The following is a 25792-nucleotide window of genomic DNA, read 5'->3' as shown; positions in this document are numbered from 1 at the left end:
CCAGGCCAGCATCCCCCGGGGAAGCTCTCCCCCTAGCCCGCCCACCCTGTAGCAGAGAAGTGGGGCTCCCAGAATGCAGTAGGCAATGTTATTGCCTATTATGTGATTGCATCTTGCAGGAGAGGCAGCCAGTGGGGTGAGAGAGAAGGCAGCCAGCGGAAGGGGGCGAGGCTGCGGGCGGAGAGGCGTTGGCGGGAGGCAGAGACAGCAGCGGGGGCCCATTGCCACCACTCCTGAGGGGTGGGCCTGTGTGTGGCCTCAAGGAGGCACACTCCCCTTCCAGGCCCTCTCCTGCAACTCCCCCATCCCTGGCCTGATGGCTTCCAGATGCTAGGCTCCCAGAAGAGGCCACCAGCCCCACCCAAAGCCACAGCCCCGGCTTCTTCCTGAGGGGCCCTCCTAGGATGACCTGGTCCAGGCCTGGGCCAAGGGAACTCACACCCCTGGGTCTGTGGGGAATGGGGAGAGGACTCTGGGCAGCCTTGTTCCAGGGAGGGGAGGCCTGGACTCAGAGAGGTGCCCATCCCCAGGCAGAAAGGAGTCTGCTTGGAAACCCAGGAGGGGAACACATCTGCAACAGCAGGAGACTGCTGAGGCCTTCCCAGACCCCCCAGCCCACCTCATCTGCCCCACCTCAGCTCCCTGAGGGACCCTCACTCACCCCTGCCTCTTCCTGGGTCTTGACCTCCTCTCCTGTCAGAGAGGGTGGTCAGCTGGGGGTAGGCCGGGAGTAGGCTCCCCATCAGCCACTGCTGGGGGTCCACAGACAAGCCCTCTCCTCCACTGGCCCCCCCCAGGAGCTCCCTGGACCCCCTCCCGCCAAGACACAGTTCCCTCGCAGCCCTGGAAAGGGGGCCCATGACCACCATTTACAAATAGGACTTAAGGCTCAGAGCACAAGGGACACAGTTTTAGGGTCCTGGGCACCTGGCCCCCCTACTTCTGGGCACCTCACTTCTCCCAGCTTCCCTGCCCCTGCACTGGAGGTACAGGGCAGTAGATGGCCCGCCTGCTCTTTGCAGAGGGAGGAGGGCGAGTGGGCATCAGAACGGAGCCCAGGATACTGGGCCTGGCAGTGCTCTCCAGATCTGCTTGGGCAAGTGGATTAAAGAGATGGGGAGAGATGTCCCAGAAAGCCAAGTCATCAGGTGACTGAGATCTGTTTAGGGGCATCCCCACCCCCCACCCCAGGAGAGGTACGGGGAGAGAACCCCTCCTCACCCAGACCCTGGGTCCCTCCTGATGATGCCCAAAGGCCAGAGCTGACCAGAGTGACAAAGGGTCAAAAAGGAGCCCCATCTCCACCCCGGCCCCCCAAGTGGTGGCCCTTCCAGAAGGCCCACCTGGAGAGCCTAGCAACAGAGTTACTGTTTTAAAAAGTCTTTTGAGTTCTTAATATAATGTGCTAAGGACTCACTTTGCTGGAATTCTCTCACTGAAGGTCTCACTCTTCACCTGAGTTAAGCAGGCTTATGGGATGAGGAAGGACACAGGGCCTCAGGAAGGGAAGAGCTACAATAAATGCTGGGGCTGGGATTTGAACCCTGATCCCAGAGCCCTGCTTACCCACAGGGCAGAGGGGGCTCCGCACCATCCCACAGAGCCAGACGCCCTGAAGGACAGGTTACAGTTACCCCTGTAGAAAGGACTGAGCACAGGAACACTGGTGTGCACTGCTGTTGTGTTAGCTCCTATTTCCATTCACAGAACTTTTAATATTTTTCCGTCTGACTCCCATGGACACCCAGTTGGGTGGCTGCGTTGCGATGAGGAGTCCAGGGTTCTCGGAAGGGAAGTGACATGTCCAAGGTCAAGGAGCCACACCAGGGCACCCCAGGCACCTGCAGGTGCCAAACACACGCTCTCCTCCCCCACCTGCTGGTGGCACCCTCTACTGGGCCCTGCCTGTGGCCTCAAGAGGCAGCATCCTGCCCCTCCTGACAAATGGTGGGACAGGACAAGGCCCAGAAGTGACTTGCCCAAGGTCACACCATGACAGCACTTCCAACCCCCACTGCCCCCCAGCCAAATCCCGCCAACACTCCAGGCTGAAACCAGAACTCACGCCCCACCTCCCACCAGCCAGTTCATCTGCCCATGAAACCTCAGTCCTGGGGAACCAACCCTCAGCCCCTCCCTTCTTCCCAGGGTGCTCATGAGCTGGGGAGACACCAAAGGAGACCATAGGATCCAAAGCCTGAAAGCTCCAGCCCAGAAGTTCTCAGAAGGAAGGGTCCAGGTGTCCAGGCAGGGAGCAAAGGCCTGCTCATCCTGGCTCTTCCAAATGTTCCCTCCTGTCCCCTTCACCACAAGTCCCTAAGCCCAGCCTCCTCGTTCTGGAATCATATGCTGATTAATCTCGTGCAGACTTCAGTCCCAAAAATCAGACCTCCACCCCGAGCCACAGTTCCTCAAAGGGACTTGGGCTGCCACCAAGACCAACTCACCTAAATAGCCCTGAAGTTTCTTTAACAAAATGCAGACTAACCAGGGGTTGATTGGTGGAATCATGGCTAACCAGGGGTTCTGATCACTGACCAACCAGGGGCTCCTATAAAGGATGGCTAATTAGCATCTCCAGCTGCTACTGTACTAGATGAAGGAGACATTTCTACAAATGTCTGCAAGCTTCTTACATTTCTTTCTGTGTTCTGCAGAACTAAACATGTTCACAGTCATTGTAAGGTTCTCCACATCAACTTCAGACCCCCCAGAGGAAAAGTATGGCTGGTCAACTGCCACTGTCTCTCACTCCTCTCCCTCCCTGAGAGCCCTCAGCCAGCCAGTCTCCTGGGGCTGGACAGCCAATGGCCAAGGAACAGTTTGCAGATCAGCCTCAGGTGCCAAAAACCAGAGCTGCCACCCTCCACTACCAGGATACCCCCAGGACAACACCCCCTGGAATAATGCTGGCATCCCAACCAAAGGATCAGGGGCAGGGAGCACCCTTTTCAAGTCTAGATCCCAGCCTGCCCCTCCTGGCTGGCCTGAGGGCAAAGGGCTATCTCCTATTTCCCATAGCCCTGCCCAGCTCCAGCCTCAAAGTTAGCCATTGAGAACTCTCATTTCACACTGCCCCAAAGTTACGCACCCACCTGCTACTCAATGTCTACACACTCGGAGGTGGGAAAGCCCACACGGGGTTTCTCCCATTCACCAAAAGGAGGAAAGGAGGGAGGAAGATGACCCTCTCACCAAGGATGCCCAAGGCCCCCACCCTTCTCTCTGCAGCAGGTACTAAAGCAGCCTGGGGCCCTCCCCCATCCCCACTGCTTCTACCCATACCACCAGCTTCACACCTGCCCTTGGTCCCAGAACAAATCTCACACAGGCTGTTCCCATCAGAAACACTCCTCCCCACGGCTTCTACAGCCCTTTAGAGGGAGCCCTGAACTGGGTTCAAGTGTAAACTCCAGCCTTGCCACTTACTAGCTGGAACCCCAAGCTTAGCCACCTCATCTCTGGAAACCTCAGTTTCCCCATCTATAAAACAGGGGAATACTGCCTCACTTCATAGGGTCGTGGTGAAGTTTAAAAGAGATGGAGGAGAAAAAAACAGGAGGGGATAGAGATTGTGGGTAACAGGATGCCTTGTTTTTCCAGAGTTTGTACCCAGGATTCCAGGAGAACCCATGGAGCTAAGGAAACTGACAAGACCCTTTAGCACCATGAGACTTGGAGCTCTTGAAACAGGGGCAAGTTCTAGTTCATTCAATCCCAGCACAAGGTGGGTGAGCATAAGTTACGAGGGGCCTTGTAAATACAAGATCGGGGATTCAACACACACTCCAAAGCCCCTAATTGTTCTCTAACTCTTTCTGAGGGGAGCTGGTCTCTTTCCTCCCCACTGTATACAGTAGGTAAACTCTTTTAGACCAGCATGGTCCCACTTTTAAGAACTTGAGGGGGAAGGGTATAGCTCAAGAGGTAGAGAGCATGCTTAGCACGCAAGAAGTCCTAGGTTCAATCCCCCGTACCTCCTCCAAGCGGAAATCAATGAAGAAACCTAATTACCTCCCCCTCAGAAAGAACTTGAATGCTATTTTAACAGCTACCAGGAACTTTTCATATGCAGAGCCAAACTTCACAGGTGCTCCATTTTACGGAGGCTGAAAGCAGTTAGGTGACAGGTCTAAAGCCACACAGCTTGTGTGGGCGCCCCTGTGGGGTACGGCCCCCACTGGACAGTATGGTCCCCTCTGGTAGATCTGGGAGATGGAGGAGAAAGGCAGGGAGTCCTGCTAGTCAGAGGAATGGAGCAAAGTCCACCAGCCCGAGAAGCGAGTATATCCGGCCAGAAGGTCCCACCCAAACCACGCTCAATCCTGGACAGGTCTCCTACCTCATCCAGCACCTCCTCCTGAAACGAACAAATCCAGAGGCCCCAGTTCCACACCCAGCACCTGGGCCGACAACTGTCTCACAGCTGGGCAGGCTGAGCAGTCCCCCTGCCCAACCCTGGAGCATGTAGCCCCTAGGGGACTGCTGAACTCCTCCAAAGAGGGGCTTGGAACAGAAAAGAGTGAAGCCAGAGTCCTAGGGGGCTGGAAGAGAATATAGCCAAGGTCCAGGCCAGGCGACCAGAGGGTTGCCTAGTGCTAAGTCTGCCTGGGGTCAGGCCCAGAATGTCCTCTCCAGCTTCTGGAGCAGCTCAGTCTACTTCCTCACTGCCCAGCCCACCTCTGAGCAACCAGCAGCTCAGCGTAAGAGCAGGACTCTGGGAAAAGGGTTCAAGTTCCAGCCCCATCACTTACCCTACCTGTTCCCACACAGAATCATATAGCCACTTAATTCAGAGGAAGAGTGTGACAATTCACTGAGAAAAACCTAGCAAAACGAGTCCCTACAACGTATTAAGAGCTCCAGATTTTTTTTTCTTTCTTTTTTTTTTTTTTTTTTTTGCTGATTACAGGTAAGCACTCCAGGTGGACTTAAGGGGAAAGGCCAGCACTCAGGGCAGCCCTGCTGACTGCCAACCACCTTGAACTTGAGTAGTTAACATGGGAGCCCTGGGGTAGGGAGGTGTGTACACGTGTGCAGCAACCTTCCCCCAAACTTGTTTCTGCAGCCTCTGGTGTCCACCAGCCTGGGCTACACCAGCCTGGGCCACACCGCCCGCGGCTCCTCCTACCTCAATCCCCGCCTTGCCTGCCCAGGGCGGTAGAGCACGTGGCCGCAGCTCTGGGGAGCCATTTCGTTCCTAGAGCAGCACGGTAGGGGAGAGGCCACAGATCCCAAACTTGGACACGCAGAGAACACCCCACGCAGCACCGCCGTCCCGCGGTGTATGTTCAATATGCAGATGTCCAGGCCCTTCTCCTAGCGATCGGTATTGCCGGCATGTGCATTTTAGCAAGTACCCAGGTCTGTTCGGGTGTGGGTGGTGCGCTAACCCATCACTCTTCAGTAAAGGGTAGGTCTGGAGCAACCCGGGCCAAACTTAAAAAGTGGCTCCTGGAGAGGGCCACGATCCTCAGACCACCCACCCACCCCGCTGGACAACCGACGCTTTCGGTTTACGGCTGGGGGGAGGGGTGAAAGACAGGAAAGTTTACTGCGGAGACCCAGGTGCGGCGGACAGCCGCCTGGTGAGGCTAGAGGTGGCCTATGGGGCCCCGATTCTCCAAAAGCCCCCGCAACCCGGCCTGCCTCGCCCATCCAGCCAGCGGGGGCCGAGCTTTGTGCGGGGAGAGCGTGGCCCCGGCGCGCCTACAACTCCCACAATGCCGCACCGACGGGGCGCGGAAAACTACAGCTCCCGGGAGGCGGCGCGCGGAGGTCCGCCTACTCCAAGAGGGCTGCAGAGTCACGTCCAGGCCTCGCTAGTAAACAGCGCCCGGGCGCGGGCGACGAACGAGCGGGCGGCCCCAACGTGCCCGGGTTCGCGGCGCTCCTGGCAGCCGCGCCGGCCCCTCGGGTCCCGCCCACCCCACACCCCCACTCCAGCATGCCCCCCAACCCCGCTGCAGCCGTGCTCCCTGCAAACACTCACACCACCCGGCTCCCCGCCTCCCCCCCCCCCGCGCCCGGAGCCGCGGCGTGGCTGCATTGTAGCTGCCTGCGCCATGGCCCCACGCTCGCCCGGGGCCCCCCAGACCCCCTTGGAGGGGGGGCGCTCAGAGAGCGATGAAGGAGGGAGAGGAAGGAAGCCGCCGCGGGAGGGGGGAGGAGGAAGCGCGGGGGGGAAAGCCACCAGCACCAAGCATGGCCGGGACTGCTGCAGAACCACGTGGGTCTGTTTGCAATTTACAAACGTCGCGACTCGCCCGCCTGCAGCGGACAAAAGTGACCAGGGCCGCTCGGGTCCCTCATGTTCCGAGGGAGGAGGGTCCCCGGGCGGCCGGAGCCCGGCACGCGGGGCTGCAGCCGCCCCAGCGGCTAAGAAAGGCGAGAGGGTCCGCGGCTCGGGCCATGCGTGCGCACACGCGCGCCCGCCCAGGCGGGCTGGCCAGGGGCTGCAATCGTGGGAAGGGGGTGAGGGGGAGGAGGAGTACACACCTACAGAGCCCTCCTATCACTTCTTTCTCTGTTTTCCTGAAATGTTGCAAAGAGGGCACCTTCTGAGTGGGCACCATGAAATACTCCATAGCGATCGGCCCCCCTCCTCTGCACGAGCCAGGTCCCGCGGTCCGCCGGAGAATGCAAGATGAAAATCCGAATCAAAGGGCAGCGCCGGACGGAGGTGCAGAATCGGCCGGTCCCAGATGCTGGCGGCGGCGGCGGCGAGGGGAGGGAGGCGGGCGGGAGGGGCGGGAGGGAGGTCTCTCCGGCCTGCCTCCCCGGGCGTGTGTATGTGTGTGCGTGTGTGTGTGTGTGTTTGCAGCTGATCAGATGTCTGTTTCAAGGCGGGAAACAGCTGGTGAAAACTCAGCACTCCCCCGGCCTCCTTCCGCGGAGTAAGGAATTGCATGTAAACAAAGGACTATTTGCTGCGCCCCCCGGGCGGCGCGAGGCTGGGGCGAAAAGGGCGCGGGCCCCCGGGGGTGGGTGGCAGCCAAGGTCTGCGGGCCTACCCCCAGGCTTGGGGTGCGGGGGCTGCTGGCTGGCTCGGGGGGCGCGGCGTGAATGGAGCGAGCTGCGGCCGAGCTACATGCGCCACTATGGGTGATGAGGTCCATCAGCTGACAGGTTGGCAAGCGTAGCAAAAAAAAAAAAAAAAAAAAAAAGGCAGCCACCGCGAGGGAGCCCAGCCCGTGCGCCGGGGGTCCGGCGGGGTCTGCCCGGTGCAGGGTCTGCGAACTCGGCGGCCTTTGCGGGACGGGGGCGCGCAGCTGGGCCCGGCGAAGGCGGCTTGGGGTACTGCTCGGGGATTTTTCTTTTTCATGGTTGCAACTGCATGGAGAGGAGCCGCTCTGGCGCGTTCCCTCCGAGCCCAGGGCCCCCTGGAAACTTGCGTCACAGCCACCGCTTCCCACATGTAACTTGGGGCCGACTTCAGAGGCTGGTCAGCCCCCTCCCTCACTCCCTCCCTGCCCCGTTGCCCGCCTCTAGCCGTCCGCCTGGGCTCCAGAGCCTGGGAATCCCGGAGCTGGGGAGGGGAGGGTAAAGGGGGCGCGCCGGGCGCCTGGGATCCTGGGGCTGCCTTAGGAAGCAGGGGCCCCGTGGGGGAGGGAAGGGTGGAGGCGGGCCAGGACAGCAGCGGCCCGGGAGGCAGGCTGCCAGCACCAGCAGGAGGTCTAGTGGCTGCTGCCGGGTCCCCTCCAATCCCCCCTTGCTTTACCCCTCCGCTGGGAGGCTGGACAGCGGGAGGCCCGCCCCACCTTGGCCTGGGCTGGCAGAAGGCTGTCCCTTCCCATTCATGGCGAAGCCAGTGCGGCACTTGCTCCTCCGCCAGGGTGCGCCCTCTACTAGAGGTGAAGGCCTGGGACGGGGGTGGGAGGGACGCTGTGACTGTGAGCTTCCGTCCCCGCTTTCCGCGTCCCCTCCCCTGACTCCTGGAGGTTGGTCCCCGGCTCAGGAAGACCGCGCCTGCCTTGGAATGTCCTCCCTCCTGCCCACCGCCTTTCCCAATTCCATCCGCCTTCCAAGTTCCGCCCAAATCGCGCCTCTTAATTGAAATACTCCTACTGATAACAAGGATTATTGTTATTATTAGGAAATGTTATTGTTATTAGATATTTCAAGCATCTTGTAGATGCCTAGCAGTTTTGCGCAATTGTTTTCCCATCCTTAAAGTAAGCTGTTGGGCTGTTTCTTTAAAGTGCAGATCCTGAACCATGTAACATCACAGTCCCTGGGAGGCTTCACTCTGGGGACAGGAATGATGACACCTGGGGACAACATAGGATACAGGGCCACACAACTGTATACAACGTCCACAGGGCCTGAGTGAATGAACAAATGAGAAATGGGTCTACCCCTTGCTTTCTTCTACAGAAATGCCTTGACCCAGCCTGAGCCTGGTCCTGTGAGCACACTGTCACTCAGATTGGCCTCCCCTTTCTGCCAAAGGCGCCTTCTCATCTAGAGCTGTCTCAGATGCACAAACCCAAACCCCCTCTGCCCTGGCTCAGCTGCTCCTGCCCCGAGGGCTGAAATACCATCACTGCCCCCACTGCCCCACTCCAACGCTCTCCCATCACTTACCCACTTCACGACAGTAGCACAAGAAGCCCCCAAACTCTGGGCCATTTTCCATTCCCTGTATACTCCGTACACCCCTTAGTCCGATCCCCTCTCCCTCCCTTCCCAACTCCTAAACTCGGGCCACTGTGTCCTCTGGAGCCCTCAGAGGGTGTTCAGCAAAATCCCCTTGATCCTCAGCTCCTGACTTGCCCCCTCACCTTCTTGCTCTAAATTAGGCATCAGCAAACTTTTTCTGTAAATGGCACGTAAAAGTTATTTGTATTAGTTTCCTATTGCTACTGTCACAAACCACCATAAACTTAGTGGCTGAAAGCAACACAAATTCATTCTTGGGTACTCAGAAGTCCACGTGGGTTATTTTGGGGTAAAATCAAGATGTCAGCAGGGCTGCATTCCTTCTGAAGGTTCTAGGGTAGAATCCATTTGCTCCCCTCTTCCAGCTTCTGGAGGCTGCCTGCATTTCTTGGCTCCTGGCCCCTTCTTCCACCTCCAAAGTGCATGGCTCCAACTGCTTCTGTCCTCATACCTCCTTCTCTGACTCTGATCCCCACTGTCATCCTTATATGATGACCTTGGGCCCACGCAGATAAGGCGGAATAATTTCCCCATCTCACAATTCTTAATTATATCTTCAAAGCCCCTTTTGCCATGCAAGGTGACTTATTCACAGGTTTGGGGATTAGGATATGAACATCTTGGGAGCCATTTTTCTCTCTACCATACCATCGTTAGTTCATGGGTCATAAAACCTGGCAAAGGTTACGATGTGCCCCATCAATTCCACTCCTAGGTATATATGCAAAAGCCTGGAAACAGGGACTCAAACAGATAATCATATACCAGTATTCACAGCAGCATTATTCGCAATAGCCCAAAGGTGAAAACCACTCAGGGTCCATCAGTGATTAAAGAGATACACAAAATGTGGTCTATCCATACAAGGGAATATTATTCAGCCTTAAAAAGGACTGAAGTTCTGTTAAATACTAAAGCATGGATGAACCCTGTAAACATGGTGCTAAGTGAAGGAAACCAGATACAAAAAAAGTTACATGTTGTATGATTCCACTTCTGTGAAATATCTAGAACAGGCAAATTCATTGAGATAGAAAGTAGGTAAGAGGTTACCAGGGGCTAGGGGGAGGGGAGGTGGGGAGCAATTGCTTAACAGTTATGGAGTTCCTGTTTACGGTGATGGAAACTTTCAGAAATAGTGATTCACAACATTGTGAATATAATTAATGCAACTGAATTGTACACTTTATTTTTTATAACTTTTTTTTTAATGGAGGAACTGGGGATTGAACCCAGGACCTTGTGCATGCTAAGCATGCGCTCTACCACTGAGCTATACCGACCCCTCTGAATTGTATACTTTAAAATGGCAAATCTTATGTTATATATATTGTAGCACAGTAAAAAAAAAAAAATGTTTAAAAGAAATGGTCGGTAGGCTGGATCTGACCCATGGGCTGTGGTTTGACAGACCCCATTGATCCGACCAATGCCTTTCTCCTTATCTTCTCACTTGCCTCCCGTCCAGCTTAGATTTCACAGCTCACCAATATAGTCACCTTGCATGCACTCTCCCTTGGGAGCCCAAGCCCCCACCTGCCCTGCTTCTGTCCCCTGGAGCTGAACAGTGCTGAGGAAAGGAAACCCCACAACCTGGCTGACTGCTCTTGTTTTTAATTGCTGGACCAAGGTCCTTAAGTGGCTCTTTGGGGCAGCTGGTGATCCCTTCATCTTGCCCTGGTCCATCCTCCCTCCCACCTTTTCCTCTCTCCTCAAGACCTCTGTCACCTCCTCTCCCTCCTCACTCTCAGCTGATGACCTCATGTCCTGTTTCTCTGAGAAAATGGAAACAAGTAGGAGAGGAATTCCACATGGTCCGGTCATCACCTCTGCCTCCCTGCCTGTACCTGAATTTTGCCCTCTGACCTGTGTCTGGATGAGTGTCCATGCTCTGTCAGTGTATGGAGAATGTGTATTAATCAAAGATGTCTCTCGGTCAGCTGTTTCCTCTCCTGCATCCCTACCTTGTACCCTCACCAACAGTCGCTCCCACACTAAGAATAATCTGTCTTTATTCCCGTTTAAAAACAAAAATTCCACAAGACATCCCCTTGCAGCTACCCCTCTTTCACTGCTCCCCATCACTGCAAAACTCCCTGAAATGGGGGCTTGTGCTTACCCTCTCCTCCTCACTCCATCCAGCCCCAGGACTCCACGACAGCCGTTCCCACTGGTGACTCCAAAGAGCTCTCTTTTCTGTCTTTACTGTGTCTGGGACCTTCTTGACGTTCTTTTCTGCTTGGCACCTGAGATACCCACCGGGTATCACAGTCCTCAGACCTTATCTCTGTCTACACACACTCCTTGCTCTTCGGACAACAGAGTTCCAGGAAGGAGTAGAAGCCGTGCTGTATGATTCAGAATCCAGGTACTGCCCCAACCCTAGCTCCAGGTGTCATCAGGGTGACCTTGGGTGAGTTCCTTCAGCTGGCTCAGCTTCCTGGTCTGTAAAACAGAGGCCACACAGCACCTAGCTCACAGGCTGTCCCAAGTCAGTGACACAGCCAGCATGTTGTAGCATTAATAAGTGGTATTTGCTTTTATCACTGATACTGAGTTGCCACAGGTGGCAGTGGCAGAGGCATCTGAGCTGGCCCAGGGAGAATGACAGGGCTTGGCGATGTGCAGGGGAGGGACAGGGGAGGGGCCAAGCTCCCCCGTTCCCTGCTAGAATTTGTCACAGGTGAGAGGAAGCAGGCGTGGTGTAAGGTGCTTTTCTGGTGAACGTGGGGCTTGCCCACTTTACGGTAAAGACACTCCCAGGTAGGATCTGGCGGTGTGAAAATCGGCCTGCAGTTTGCCCTTTAAAAGGGGCGTCTCTGTGAAGACTGTAATGAAATAACTGCCCATGGATGATTGGTTAGAAATGCAGATTATCACGTCCTGCCCTGGCAGACAGCCGGCCCACCTGCAGCTAGACTCTGGGGCCAGAGACCCTGGGCAGACATGGGTTTGAAAAGCAGGTGTGAAGAAGGGGCTGGTTTGGGTTGGGGAAAAGAGCCTGGGAAGGCAGTGTGGCCTGGGACACCTCAGAACATTGGCCTTCCTTCCTCGGTGTTGTCAATCCCAAGCCTGTCCAGTCCCATCCCCCAAATTTCCCTTTACTCCCCTTCCCCCAGCCCCACCCCCAAATTCCAGGTAGGAGAAATGAGTCATCAGTGGGCTTTACTGACCACTGGACACAAAAGACATGGTCCATCCATGCATCCGATGCAGTATTACTCAGCATGGAAAGGAAAGAAAATACTGACACAGGGCACATCGTGGGTGAACTATGACATGATGCTCAGAGAAAGAAGCCAGACACAAAATGTCACAAACCGTATGACTCCATTTCTATGAAATGTCCAGTATAGGCAAATCCATAGAGATAGAAAGTAGATTAGTGGTTCCAGGGAATGAGGGGGAGTCAGGGGGAAATGGGGAGTGGGTGCTAATGGGTAGGGGGGTTTCTTTTTGGGGGTGACGAAAATGTTCTGATATTGATTGTGGTGATGGTTACAAAACTCTGTACGAAAAACCACTCAATTGTACAGTTTAGATGGGTGAATTCAATGGTATGTGACTTATATCAAATAAAGCGTTATTTTTAAAGGGCTTTATTGACCCCAAAGATGTCCAGAAGTCCAGGGAGCCCCAGAAATCACAGGGATCCCCTACAGCACAGGGTTCAGAGCTCCTTTCTCCAGCCAAAGTGGGATCTGGCTGCTCCAAAGGTGCCGTCAGTGCCTCCTTTCCCAGAACACACCTGCCCTAGGAAGGCTGCTTGGAAGCTCAGGTGAGAGATTTGAACCCTAAGAAAGTGGATGTAAACAGCGGCGTGGAGGGAGGACTTAGGGGAGCGCAGCGGCCGCTGTGGGTTTCCACTCTGCAGAGCACCTGTGAAAAGGGCAGATGGACTTTCCTTATTTTTAAACTTTTATCCTACTTGTGTGTCTAGAATACTGTTCTTCTCTTTAAATAAGAACACCTTCATTTCCTGTTGCTGTGTAACAAATTACCAGAAATTTCTTGGTGTCAGACAGCACCATTTATCATCGCACAGTTCAGACGGGGAGAAGGCCAGGTGTGGCATGGCTGGGTTCTCAGCTTAGAGTCCTGCCGGGTGAAACTGAGGTGTCAGGCAGGGCTGCAATTTTGCCTGAGGCTTGGATTATCTTCCCAACTCACTGCTTGTCAGCAGGGTTCAGTTCCTTGTGGCTATAGGACTGAGGTCCCGTTGTCTTGCTGGCTGTCAGCTGGGGCCCACTCAGCTTCTAGAGGTCACTCTCAGGTGGCCCCTCCATCTGAGGAACGGAGAGTGTCCCACACATCCATCCCCCTGTTGCTTAGAATCTCTCTAATGTCCTCTTCTGCAAGCAGCTGGAGGAAACGCTCTGCTTTTAAAGGGCTTGTGTGATTAGGTCAGGCCCACCTGGATAACTGAGCTCAAGGACAACTGTGCCATATAACATAACCTACTAATCACGGGAGTAGGTCATATTCACTGGTTCCATGCATGCTCAATGGGAGGAGAGTATACAAGGGCAAAAGTCATTGGGGGTCACAGGAGAATTTTGCTACCACAGATGGGGGAGCATGAAGGAGGTGCAGAGAAAGCTAAGGACCTTCCGTAGGGACCTACAGAGGACTGGGAATGGAACCTGAAAAGGTATTTAGGGCCCCCACCTAATTTGAGGCTTTTTCCTCTACACAAACATGCCCAGAAGCGAAGGATGGACGGGCCAGATGGCCTTTCAGGTACTCCAGCCTGCTTGGGGTGGGGGGCGGGGGGGTTGTGGACACCAGCTGTTGGAGCAGGGATGACATCCCATAGAAGCAAAAATCCCCTGCCTGGGAGAGGACCTTGAATGCTCCCAGGAAGGCAGGATGGGGATAAGATGCCTCTGTTGGGGTTTGGAGCAAATCCCAGTATCCCCCAATGCCCTGGTCTCCTTTCCTACTCTAATCACAGGGAGACCTCTGGGCCAACAAGGCTGGGTCCCCCTCCCAACCACTAGGGGGCGCCCGGCACACACGATGCCTTTGTGCAAGCTGGAGCCTGAACACACTGGGGAACTCAAGGCACTTATTGGGGTGGAAGGGCTGACCGCCCACCTCCCCACACCCCCAAGGCCCTGCAGATCCCCAGAGCACCAGGCCTGTCCAGGTGTCCAAAGGCCCTAAGCTCTAGATGCCCAATTCCTTCTAAGAACCCGACCTGGCTCACTTTGCTCATAAGCAAGCCCTTGAAAAGGGGGCTAGAGTCCACCTGGGGCATGTCCCCTGCCCCCACCTCTGGTCCTGCCCCTTGTGCTTCCAGGCCTGACACTGCAGCCCATGGGGTAGACTCCTGCCCTCTTCTCTCCTCTCCCTCCCTCAGCTCCTCCTGTCCTGGGTCCCCCAGGGAAACGTCCCTCTCCTTTTCAACATATCAACCAGGAGGAACCAGGTCATCTGCTTCAATTTGGTGCAGCCCCTTTATAAACACTCAGCGAATGGCCACCCTGGCTGGACTGGTTCGGTTTCAGACAGAAATGGCTGTCTGACCACTTCCTCAATTGACTGTAAGCAGACGAGGCGGTTATAACCATCCCACCAGGCCAATGGGGAGCCTGAGGCACAGCCCAGCAGTAAAGCTGGGACCTGACACCAGCCTGGGCCCTTCCCACCAGGCATGCAGGGGGACACAGAAGACAGGACATCGGGATCTCTGGTCATCAGGAAAGGAGACTAAGTTAGCCAAGGCACCAAGGGCATATGGCCAGAGAACAAAAGGTCAGCAGAGACACCCTAAGAAACCGGGAGGGAGCATTTGGGGCTCAGGAAAGGGTTCACACAGGAAGCAGGGGGTAGGGGAAGAGGATGCTGGGGTGACGCTGGGTTCGGAGAGGCTGTCCAGTGTCCCTCTGGGCAGCTAGTTCTCCTCCAGAGGAGTGGAAGAGGGTGAGGAGAGAAGGAAGGACAGCCAGTCCCTTCTGGGGATGGAGAAGGGTAGGCTAAGACCAGCCAGGCCCGGGGAGAAACAGAGGCCTGCTCTAATTAGAAAGTAGACCCGGGTGAGCTGTGAGGAGGGAGGCAGCCAGGAAAATGGGAGGACTTCTCCTTGGAGTGGGGGCCTTAAGCCCCGGCATGGCATGTCATGTCAGGAGGCATGCGTGTGTGCTCGTGGGCCCAAGTGGCCTGCGCTGCCATGGACCAGGCATCCCCTGTTCTGTCCACACCATGGGCCCTAACTCCCTTATACCCCAGGGACTTGCCCAAGGTCACCTAGCCAGGCTGCGCCAGTGCCTGCTTCCCTTCTGGCTCCTCCTCGATGGCCTGTGCCGCTGCCTGCAGGCTGAGAGCTCACCTGGTCCTGGTGGCCCAGGCCTGCTCAGGTAAAGCCAGGTGCAAGACGGGGCTGAGGGGTATGGAGGGAGAAAACCCTGTCTGTGTGAAATGATAAGGTCAGGCTCGTGGAGATACAGAGGCCATGGTCTGTGGTTGACGGTCAGTGCCCAGCCAGCCAGGGGAAGGAGCAACTCCCAGGGGTCAGGGAAGGCCTCGGCTTCAAATTTGGGCGGACAGGGAGGAAGGAGATGTGATACGCTCTCCAGAGGGAACCTGGCTGAGCAGAGGATGGTTTCAGGATGGTGCTCTCCCCCCTCAACACCTCTGGACCTTGCGGCAGCGCTGCTCCTGCCAGCACACTGGGGGTTAACATCTGTCTGGTACAGTGACCACAGCAGCAGTGGCTGCAATGCCAGGAACTTGGAAGCTGAAATGTGAGAAGCAGGAGAGGGGCAGGGCTGGGAAAGGCTGAGCAGCAGCAGCGAGGAGAAAGGGCTTCCCTGGCAGGAGCCTGCAGCTCAGCTCCAGCGGCCAGAGGAGGCCCTCCCATCCTTGGCCCAGGTCCCCTCCGCATCACTGCCCCTCCTGCCTCAGGCTGTGGGCTGTGGCACCCACTCACGGTGGTCCCCGGTCTCGCCATTATCCAAGCCCTCGTGCCACGGAGCAGCAGGTCCGGGCTGCAGATCTGGGGAAGGGGTGGAGGGTATGCCCAGGCAAGCAGCAGAGAATGCATGGGGCTTTGCCAGAAGCACTGGGTGGGGAGACAGGCAGAGGTCAGAGAAGGGAGCAGGACAGGAGGTCCCTGGGGACCCCAGCCTCAGAGGCATGGACTTGACTTCCCCTTTCTTGGGCAGAACTGAGTCATGGGAGCCTCTCTTGGCTCCAAAGGCAGGGAGACACACAAAGCTCCCCGCCCCCACCCAGGCCTGCTGCCTTGCAGTGAGGACGACTAACTGCGGCTTTCCAAGGTGCCAGGCACCATGTGAGCCCCTCATCTCCCTTCCCTTAGTCAATCCCACAACCACCGTATCAGCAGGTATATTATTGTGACCCCCACGACAGATGAGCAAACAGAAGCTCAGAGAAGTTTAGAAACCTACCCGAAGCCACACAGCCAGAGCGGCAAAGATGACATGAACCTGGGCTTGTCTGACAGCAATTACCCACCAGACCACACTCTCCGGCAGGTGGAAGGGGCAAAGTCCACCAGCAGGTGACACACGGGTATGTGCCAAACCCAAGAAGCAAGAGATGAAAGGCAGCCCAGGAACCCCAGAAAAGCGGCTGCAAATGAACAAAAGGGGCAGTAGTGTTTGGGGCTTGGTACCCCACGAGGTGGTGCAGGCTGAGAAGCAAGGGAAAACCCTGGTCCCACCGGGACCTGTGGATGAGGATTCTATGGCGGTAAGGACTTCTCGTACCTCCCTAAGGTGCATCCCCTTGGAGCCACAGGGTCGCCACTGAGCAGATGACACACGCAGAGCCCTCCTGGGGCTTGAGGTGTGCGTGGCCCTTGTTTGAAGAGTCAGCAGTATTAACTGTGGGACAGTGCTGGGCAAGGCTCTGCTAAAAACAGAAGCACTGTAGTAGGCACCACCGGAGCCTGCTGGCCAGGGGACAGGAGGGTCCCAGCTCCACAGCTTCCAGCTGTGACCTTGACTCACCTCTCTGAGCCTCACTTTCTCGCCCAAAGAAGGGGGATCATGCCAGCACTGACATATAAGGGTGCTGTGAGGACTGAATGAGGTGTTTGTCAAAAAGCACTTAGATCTAAAACCTTTGTCTTCAAAACGACTTGTACACGCATATTCATAGCAGCATTCTTCATAAGAAGTAGAAACAACTCAAATGTCCTTTGATGGATGGATGGATGAACAAATTTTGATCTATCCAGACAATGGAATATTATTCAGCCATAAAAAGGAATGAAGCATTAACACACACTACAATATGGATGAACCTTGAAAATGATGCTCAGTCAAAGCCAGACACAGAGGACCACATACTGTAGGACCCCATTTATGAAAATGTCCAGAACAGGCAAATCTGTAGTCAGAAAGCAGACTGGTGGTGATTGCCAGTGGTTGGAGCAGGGGCGTGGAGGAATGGGGAGTGACAGCTAATGGGTTGGGGGTTCTTTTTCCTTTTGTTTCTGTTTTTAATCGATTTTATTTTTTAAAGTAGTTTTAAGTTCACAGCAATTTTGAGCAAAGGTACAGAGATTTTCCATACACTCCCTGCCCCTACATGTGCACAGCACCCCCTCCACTATCAAATCCCCCATGTGAACGGTACTTTTCTTACAACTGATGAATCTGCTAGGGTTCCTTTTGTGGGATGATGAAAATGTTCTGGAATTAGATGGTGGAGAAGGATGCACGACTCAGTAAATACACTAAAACCCACTGAATTGTACACTTCAAAAGGGTGAATTTGATGGTATGTGAATTATATCGCAATTTTTAAAAAGCACTTAGAGCACAGAAAATGCAGCTCTCATTACTACGTCCTTCAATTTCAAGATTCTGTTGTATAATGGAAAAGACTAGATGAACACATTAAAAAATGTTTGACACCCAGAAGAGAGCGGGCAGTCTGGTCCCGGCAGCCTGGGATGACTGTCACAGAGTTACACTCAGGACATGCAGGACATGGACGAGTGACGGATGCAGGAGCCCCATCGCTGCGTTGGCTGATGTGGTGGCAGGCTCCTCACAGAGGTACTCAACCCACCATGTCCAGAGAAACAGAACCAAGAGTGCGGGAGGCTGGCAGGAATCTGAGGAGGTAGCGTTTGGGAGTCAGAGGACGTGGTTGGTTTGGTGAGGAAGAGCAGGCACCCACACAGGTGTGGCGTCCCAGAGGGATGCCAGCAGACAGGGCTGGTGGGAGTGGAGGGCGCTGAGCTCAGGGAGGAAGGGGAGGCACACTCTTCAAGCACTAGAGGATTCTGGGCAGTGCTTGACTTCAGTTTACAAATAGCTGCAAAAAGCTTGCAGGAGGCTGGCCCTCCACCCTCCCAGAAGCTCCAGGTTTCCCCTGAGGTGTCTGAGAGGTTTAGACTACTCTGGGCATTGGGTTTCCTCTTCTGAGAAGCCCCAGGCCTGGGATCCCCTCTGACCATCCCCACAAGGTTCCAGTGTTCCTGGAGACAGAATACAGGAAATCGCAAGCCTGATTCAGGCCCCTCCTCCCCCACCCCCACCCCAAGGTCAAATGACAGACAGGCTTAGGCTGTAGCCTGGGAGGGAGGGACAGAGGCAGCCACTCCTAGGATAGAGCTGGAGCTGAGGGCACAGGGATAGGACTCCCAGGGGCAGGCCTGGGCCTGCAGGCCCACAGGTGAGGCCCACCCACTTCTCCCTCCACCCCTTGCCTGTCATTCCTGCCTCCACCCTCTGTCCTGGTAGTCCCTAACCCTCTCGGGGAGAAGCCAAACAACACAAAACTCCCTGGAGAAGAGAAAGGGGCCTGCACGCTCACTTGCACACACGTGCGCACAGGCACATACGTGCGCACCATCCTTTCAGCCCACAGGGCAGATCTCACAGAACTAGATACTGAGAAGAGTAAGGGAGTTAGGCTAGTTAGCATCACACCTCCTCCAGGCCAGGCAGGTGCTGAGGAATTTGCAAGCATTGTCTCAATGGATCCTGAAAAGAATCCTATGAGATTCCACAGTTGGAGAAAATGAGCTTCTAAGAGCTTCCGGAACTTAGCCAGCAGAACACCCCTTTAGGTAAGAGCCATAGAGCCCAGTACAGGGCCTGGCACAAGCCCTAGAAGCCAGGCCCACGGGGTCAGCTCAGCAGAGTAGGCGTGTCTGCCGTTTCTGCCCATGCCCTGGCACTGGCTCCTTTGGGGGACCCCCAATTTCCACTTTCTCTGCGTGGCTCTTGGGGTGTCAGCCATGCACTGGGGTAAACTCCTAACCCAGACCTGTCCCATCAGTGTCCAGGATGAGCTGGGCCCCAACTGGGCCAACAAAAGAGGCAAGCCTAGGGTCTTGCTGGAGCCCCAGGGAGAGGCAAGCTGGGAGTCTGCAGGGAAGCGATGGCCCAAGAGTAAAGTGACACAGAGGACACTGGGCCAGGAGATGCAAGCCAGTGTCCCTGGACCACTGCTGAGCACTGGACCAGCTAGGCCCTTGGCCTTCACCATTGCATGAGCTATTAACTAACTAGTCTTTGAAGGAAAGTCTGACTGCAGAACTCACACTGTTTCCCTGCCCCATGCTGTCCCCTTAGAGCCAGGACAGGGCTCCAGATGGGACCTCACCTCTCTCTCAGAATCCTGGGGTCGGGGATGGGGGTGTGGGACCCGCTCAGCCTCCTCCTCAGCTCCATTGCTCAGTTTGACCTTCAAAGTTGACATCTGCTTGCAAGAATCTGTCTCTTTTCTCCTGGAATCCAGCCTCCAGATGTCGGATCCAAGGCAGCAGCGGTGGCTGCATGGCTCCCCCCAGAGTGAATCAGCCACATTCCAAAGGTGCAAACACAGACACCACGCCCTCGGCAGCCTGGGGCTGCAGACTTCCTCCCCAGGCAGGCCAGCCCCCGCTCCCCCTCCGCTCCCCTCCCCACTCCCCGCTTCCCAGCCAGACCAGGCTTCGGGCTTCCTTTCCAGAGACATTCTCCTGGAACTGGAACAGAGAAAAAGAAAGCCACTAGGGCCGGGAGACACCCTGACCCGGCCTGCTGGCTCCCTCCCCTGCAGCGAGGATGGACCCCAGCCTGGACCTCACAGCCCCCATCCCTACCCCGGTAGTTATCAGCCTGGATGGCTCATTCAGGGAACCAGTATTTACTGAGTACCTAATACACGGCAAACAACACAGAGACAAGCCCCTGACCTCACAGAACTCGGCCCAGCAAGAGTCATGGACAGAAAACAATTCGAAGTGTGGGAATAGTTCTAAAAGAAAGGAAGAGCTGAGATGGATGACAAGTGACAAAGGGAGGAGAATGGGGGCCTCTCTCAGGGGTAACATGTAAGCTGAGGCCAGAAGGAAACCTTACCTACAGAGTCACTTCTCGGCAATCACGTCACGAGAACCAGTGCAAAGTAAACCCAAGTAATGTCGCCCATCACTCAGCAAGGTGAATCCTTGTCCTGCTGCCCTCCATCAACGTAGATGCCCGGAAGTCTGGCTGGTTTTTTTTAATAAAACCTTTATCAAGATATAATTCACATACTGCACAACTCACCATTTTAAGTATACAGTTCAATGTTTTTCAGTATTTCAACGTTGTGCCACTATCAACACAATTAATTTTAGAATATTTTCATCACCCCAGAAGAAATCCTGCACTGCTTAGCAGGTGTCCCCTAACACCCCCGCCCTCAACCCCTGGCAACCACTCATCTACTTTCTGTCTATGGCTTGGCCTCTTCTGGACATTTCATAGAAACAGACTTACACAATACATGGCCTTTTGTGTCTGACTCTTTCAGAGCATCACGTTTGTGAGGTTCACCCACACTGTAGCGTGTGTCAGTGCTTCATTCCTTTTTACAGCAGAGGAATACTGTGGACAGACCACAGTTTGTTTATCCATTCATCTACTGATGGACATTTGGGTCATTTCCACCTTTTGGCTATTGTGAAGCATGCTGCTGTGAACATCCAACTACAAGTGTTCGCGTGGACATATGTTTTCATTTCTCTTGGGTGTACACCTAGGAGGGGAATCGCTGTGTCAGAGGGTGACTCTGTGCTGAGGAACTGCCATCGGTGACACTATTTGACATACACACCAGCAGGGGGAGGGGGTTCCAAGTCCTCCCTCTCCTCCCCAACCCTTGTTACTGCCCCTCCCTTTTTGTGACAGCCATTGGGGATGTGAAGTGGTATCTTACTGTGGTACCCAAATGTACCCCTTTCATGCCTGCACTGCCCCCATCTCCTGCGGATTCCGGTGCTTCCAAGCCCTACACCAGGCCCCCCACCTTGATCCACTTCCTCCTTCACAAAGGTCAAAGCCAAATCCAGTCAAATGCCTGCAGGCCTTTAGGTACAAGGAGAAGTGGGGAAGTGAGGTGGGGGCGGGGTGTCCTGGCCTGTGCCCCTTGAGCAGGGATTGAGGAAGAGGGGCCTCGGGCAATTTCCTACAGGAGTTCCTATACATCTCTTCCTACCTGCGCCTCCACAGATGGGGCAGGGTGTCTGTTCCTTCACTGCTATTCTCCTAGATAGTAGGTGCACCATCAACAATTGTCCAATGAATGAACGAATGAACAGAAGAGAACGGGGGGGGCGTGATTAGTGGTTAGAAGCTCAGGCTCTGGAGGGAACTGGTTTGCACTTGAATCCCAGCTCTGCTACTTTAGAGCTGGGTGCCCTTGGACTAATCACTTGGCTTCTCTGAGCATCTCTCTCCTCATCTATAAGATGGGCCTGACAGTGACGTTCTACCTGACAGGATGGTTTTGAGGATTAAATGTGGTAATAAAGATCAAGCAGTATTACATGCCAAGGACTTCCAGAGATGAGGTTAAGTAAGAACCTTGTGAGACAGGACTATCATTACCAGCCTTGACCTTACAGACAAGAAAATGAGAATGCTTCAATGGAGGGCTCAAGGAATCTGTCCAGTCAGAAGGCTGAGAAGGGCAAAACCAAGATCTAAACCAAGACCCCTGACTCCAGGCAAGACTGACCCAATGCCATGTGGCCCCTAACACAGATGGATGAAAGCTGTGCATCTCTGAGGAGGTGCCAACGGGCTGGTCCAGAGGGGGAGCTGCCCATTCAGCTGATGTCCATAGGCGCAGTGTTGGCCTTTTGGGAAATAAACAGGCTGCTGCGGAGTTCAGAGGCCCCTAGAGGACAGGACAGATGGAGGGACACTAGAGAGGCTACCAAAGCAGAGCTGAACATGCCTGGGGGGAGGAGGTGGAAGAAAGGAGAAAAGAGACCCTGAGGCTGCAAGCCTGGGGCACTAGGACAGACATCAATGCGGGGGTGCGGGGGGGGGTGCTCAAGGGTCAGGAAGATGAGGGGGTACTAAAGCAGAAAGAAGTCAGAAGTCTCTGGCAAAGAAGCCTGGCTACTGAGACGGGCTCCCTTAAAGGTGGCAGGCACTCTCTTCTACGAGGGCATGCGGCTTCAAAGGAGCCAAGCAGAACCCAGAGCAGCTGGAACACCCTAAGGTGACAAGTGTGGCCAGATTCCCTCAAAGTCAAAGAGCTAATTTGGAAGAGCTCCAATGCACATAGGCTGAGAGGAGGTATCAAGCGAGCCCCTAAAAATGTAGTCCTGGTGCACCCGGGAGACTGCATATAAATGGTGGGGACTCTCAGAATAGAGATGGGGTTCCCCTCACTTCTGCCTGTGCAACTGCAAATGAGGAAAGGCATCAAGCAGAGAAGGCTCAAGGAGGGAACCCTAGGGAATACCCAGTTTCAGGGGGCCACGGGCAGAGGGGGAGGTGGTGCAGACCCTAGAGGGCTTCAAGTGAGCAAAAGCAAGGACTTTTGGAGAAGCAGCTGAGAGAACGTCTTCCTGCGAAGAGCGACAGGAGGGGACAGCTTGGGACAGAGCTCTGCAGTGAGCAGTGAGAGGGTGACTGGGCCAGCCTGCTCTTTTGGGAAAGTTGGCAGGGGAGGGATGGAGGCAGGACTATCGCTTGAGACGCCATCATATATTTCAAACAGGGGAGAAGCTCAGCTGATGACAGTGCCCCAACTGAAGAGAGGAATGCATTTAAATTTGGTCCTGGCAAACAATTACATGTATCAGGCTGCGATCTGCTAGAAGGCTCTGGAAGGGGCTTCTCATGGCTGCTGGGCTGAGAGGTCCAGGACAGTGGTTTTCCAGGTTTAGTCAGAAGACCATATGCATTATAGCCACTTGGGAGCTCATTAAAAATGCAGATCCCTGGGCATCGCCCTGGACTTACTGGTTCAGTAAGCCTGTCAGTTTGAGAACCCACTGGGGTTCTGACACTCAGAATATCCGTAGGGAAGTGAGAAGTCCGGAGGGAGCAAGGGAGCAACAACGCATGGAGAGTGACTGTTTGAAACGAGCCCCAACCCACGGGGGGAACTTGAGAGGACCAGCTCTCCCCTCTTTCTGGCATTCTATCCACATGAGTCTCACAACTCACGTGTACCACCTCAGACCTCTCCCTCCACCTGGGCACTCCCAGCCTGCCCAACCTGGTCAGAGGCCAGAGCTCCAGTGTGCAGATGGTCCCAGGGGCCCAGGTAGAGTCAGAGTCATTCACTGGACCCCCAAACTTCATGAGGAGGAAGCCCTCTCCCAGGCACCCCTTCAGGTGCCTCTGGTCCCACCTGTACCAGTCCCACCCTGAAAAGGGATTGACTAATTCTGCACAGACATAAAGGCCTGGAGACAAGGTCCGGGGACTGTGTGGCTGAGAAGACCAGAAAGTGTCTCCATCCCGTTTGGTCCTTGTCCCTTCTGCCACCTCTATACCCCTACAGAGTATATGGTGGGGGGTCTCCAAGCTAAGCACGAAGTTATGTCCCCTCTCCTGGGGTGGATCAGTGCCCTGAGGGGAAGGGCTTGGGCTCTGGAGTCAAATGGTTTGGACTAGGATGCCATCTCTGCTGCTTTCAAACTGTGCACTCTTGGACAAACCACTTAACCTCTCTGAACATGGGCCTGACAATAAGTTCTGCTGTGGTCCTATATCACCAGTACCTCTGACTGACTGGTGACTTGAGGCTCCAACACAGTGGGCTGGGTTACTCTCCTAACCCTCCCAGGGCCACATTTCACACCACAGCCCAAAAGCCATGGCTGGAGGCTGTGCCAGGCTGGAGAAGGGGAAATTGCAGAATACTCGCCATTCTTGCCCCATTAGAATCCACAAGGCTTCTCGGAATCAGAGGCACAGGCAGATCTTCACAAGAGCATGAAAACATTTCCCCTCTTCCCACAGGAGAGAAGGGTCAGCACAGCCAGCAGAGCCCAGATCGGTAGCTCTGAGGCCCTTCCCCTCTGGTCTGGGCAGTAGTCAGAGAACCCGCTACCAGTGCAGACATGGGTGGGTTTCGTGTGTGTGTTAATCTCTCTAGGCTCACAGGGATGTTTGGGTGATTCTGCTTGTTCTGCAGTTGCTGGCCGGCACACACGGCCTGCCTGGCTGACTCCGCCTGTTACTACCCAGGAGCACTCAGCCGCACAGGACTCCCCACAGCCCACCTCCAGAAGTAGCCTATTCCAGGCTCTGAGCGTTCTGCCTTCCCTCCCTGAAGCCACTCGTACCTGCTCCAGAGCACGGAAGGGTGACAAGTGCTTCTCAAACAACAAAAGGCTCTCCTGGGAGAACAGACATCCTCGAAGGCTCCTGCTACACCCACGTTCTGTGCACTGATTTCAGGCTGGGTTTCAGGGCCCTAGTTGCTGGGTATGAATTAGAGTGGGCGGCTTTCGGGCAGATTGTCAGCAAAAGGGCCATGCCTGCCCATCCTTCATTTCAGGAGGTCAGTCACATCTTCTCCCTCTGGTACTGAGGAAACTGAGGAGCAGCCTACAGGACCTGGTCAAGGTCACCCTACCCTGGGTCTCCTGGGTGTGTTTCAGGCAATGATGCGAGTCTGCTTGGGCTCCAATGCTGTGTGACCTTGGGCAAGTTATTTAGCCTGCCTGGGCCTGATTTCCTCTCAGATAATAGTAATGCCAAGGTCCAGGCTGTCCTGAGGCTTAAAGGACATATGCATAAAGCACCTAGCACTTGGCTGGGCATTTGCTCAACACTGAGCCATTATTATGATTCCACCCTTTCATTCTGACCCTCTCTCCACTCCAGCCACACCAGCCTCAATGCCCTGCTACCCCCAACACCCCAGACGCCGGCTTGTTCCCTCGCTTCCTCCGGGGCTTGACACAAAAGTCACCTTCTTAGGGACCCTGCTAGCCGCCTGGTTGATGCCCGTCCCCCGCTTCCGTCCTCACCCTGACACTCATCCGATATACTGGACATTCTACTAATTCACCTCGGTGGCCTCTCTCGCCCGGGAACACAAGCCGTATAAGGGCAGGGCTTCTGCAGCCCTCGCTACCCCAGGTGCCAGCGCCGGAGTGAATAAAGGGCCCCTATCGCGTCTCCCCGGCTGCGGGCGCGCCGCGCCTGAGAGAGCGGCCAGGCCGGGGCCAGATCAACAGGGGAAGCGCGCGCGGAGGCCGCGGGCCAGGGAGGATGGCGAGACCCGGGGCTCCGAGGGGCGGCACCGGGGACAAAGGGCGGCCCTACCTGCGCGGGGGGTGCGGGCGCCTCCCTCAGGGCGGCTGCGGCGCGCGCCCGCGAGGTCACGTTCGGGGCGCGCCGGCCGGAAGGAGGCCCCGCGAGGGGCGGAGGGGCGGGGCGTCCGCGGCTAGGCCGCGCCCACTGGCCGAAGGCCCGCGGCGGGGGCGGAGCCAGTCGGGTCCGGGCCACCTCCCACTTCCTCTCTCCCTGGCAGGCTTATTCATATTCAAGATGCTTTGAGGGGCGGGGCCCAGGTCTCCCGCGGTGCCCTGCCCCCAGGCTGCGGATCCCGCGTCGGCTGCGGCTCCGGCCCCATTGGGGCGCCCCCGGCTTCCGCCTCGGGGAGGGAGTTTCCACTTGGTCACGACTCAAAAATGTGTCGCTCCCGCTCCTCCACCCCCTCGTCTCGGCCCTGGGGGAGTCTCCTCCCTCAGAAGGCAGGAGGGGCGGGGTCAAGAGGGGCAGCTCCTCCTTCCTGGGGCAGGTCCATAGGGATGGGACTGACCCTTCCCTTCCTTCTTCCCTCCCTTCTTCCCTCCCTCCAATTTACTGCCTGTAATAATCCTAATTTTTAAAACGTAATAATAGTTCTAATTTATTGG

General features: G+C 55.4%; 1 protein-coding gene across 5 annotated transcripts in view; it reads right to left on the bottom strand.

The window, feature by feature from the left end:
* The window catches only part of TFAP4 (transcription factor AP-4), a 30121-nt gene extending 4823 nt beyond the window's left edge, over positions 1-25298 (bottom strand). Inside the window, exons 1-2 of one of the 5 annotated variants that reach the window (XM_074346394.1) lie at positions 25197-25298; positions 10781-11106 (exon numbers count right to left, since the gene is read on the bottom strand). Coding sequence is in view for 3 of the 5 variants with exons in the window: in XM_074346391.1 (XP_074202492.1) it covers positions 6558-6910 (353 nt within the window). In the remaining 2 variants the exon portion in view is untranslated. Of the gene's footprint in view, positions 1-5131; positions 5907-6498; positions 8049-10780; positions 11107-25196 lie in introns of those variants that run through there. The other 4 variants (XM_074346395.1, XM_074346391.1, XM_074346392.1 and 1 more) reach the window with 4 other exon arrangements.
* Between the last annotated feature and the right edge of the window lie 494 nt (positions 25299-25792).

This window comes from Camelus bactrianus, chromosome 18, assembly GCF_048773025.1.
Source record: "Camelus bactrianus isolate YW-2024 breed Bactrian camel chromosome 18, ASM4877302v1, whole genome shotgun sequence".
NCBI lineage: Eukaryota > Metazoa > Chordata > Mammalia > Artiodactyla > Camelidae > Camelus > Camelus bactrianus.
This window is presented reverse-complemented; position numbering and strand designations above follow the sequence as displayed.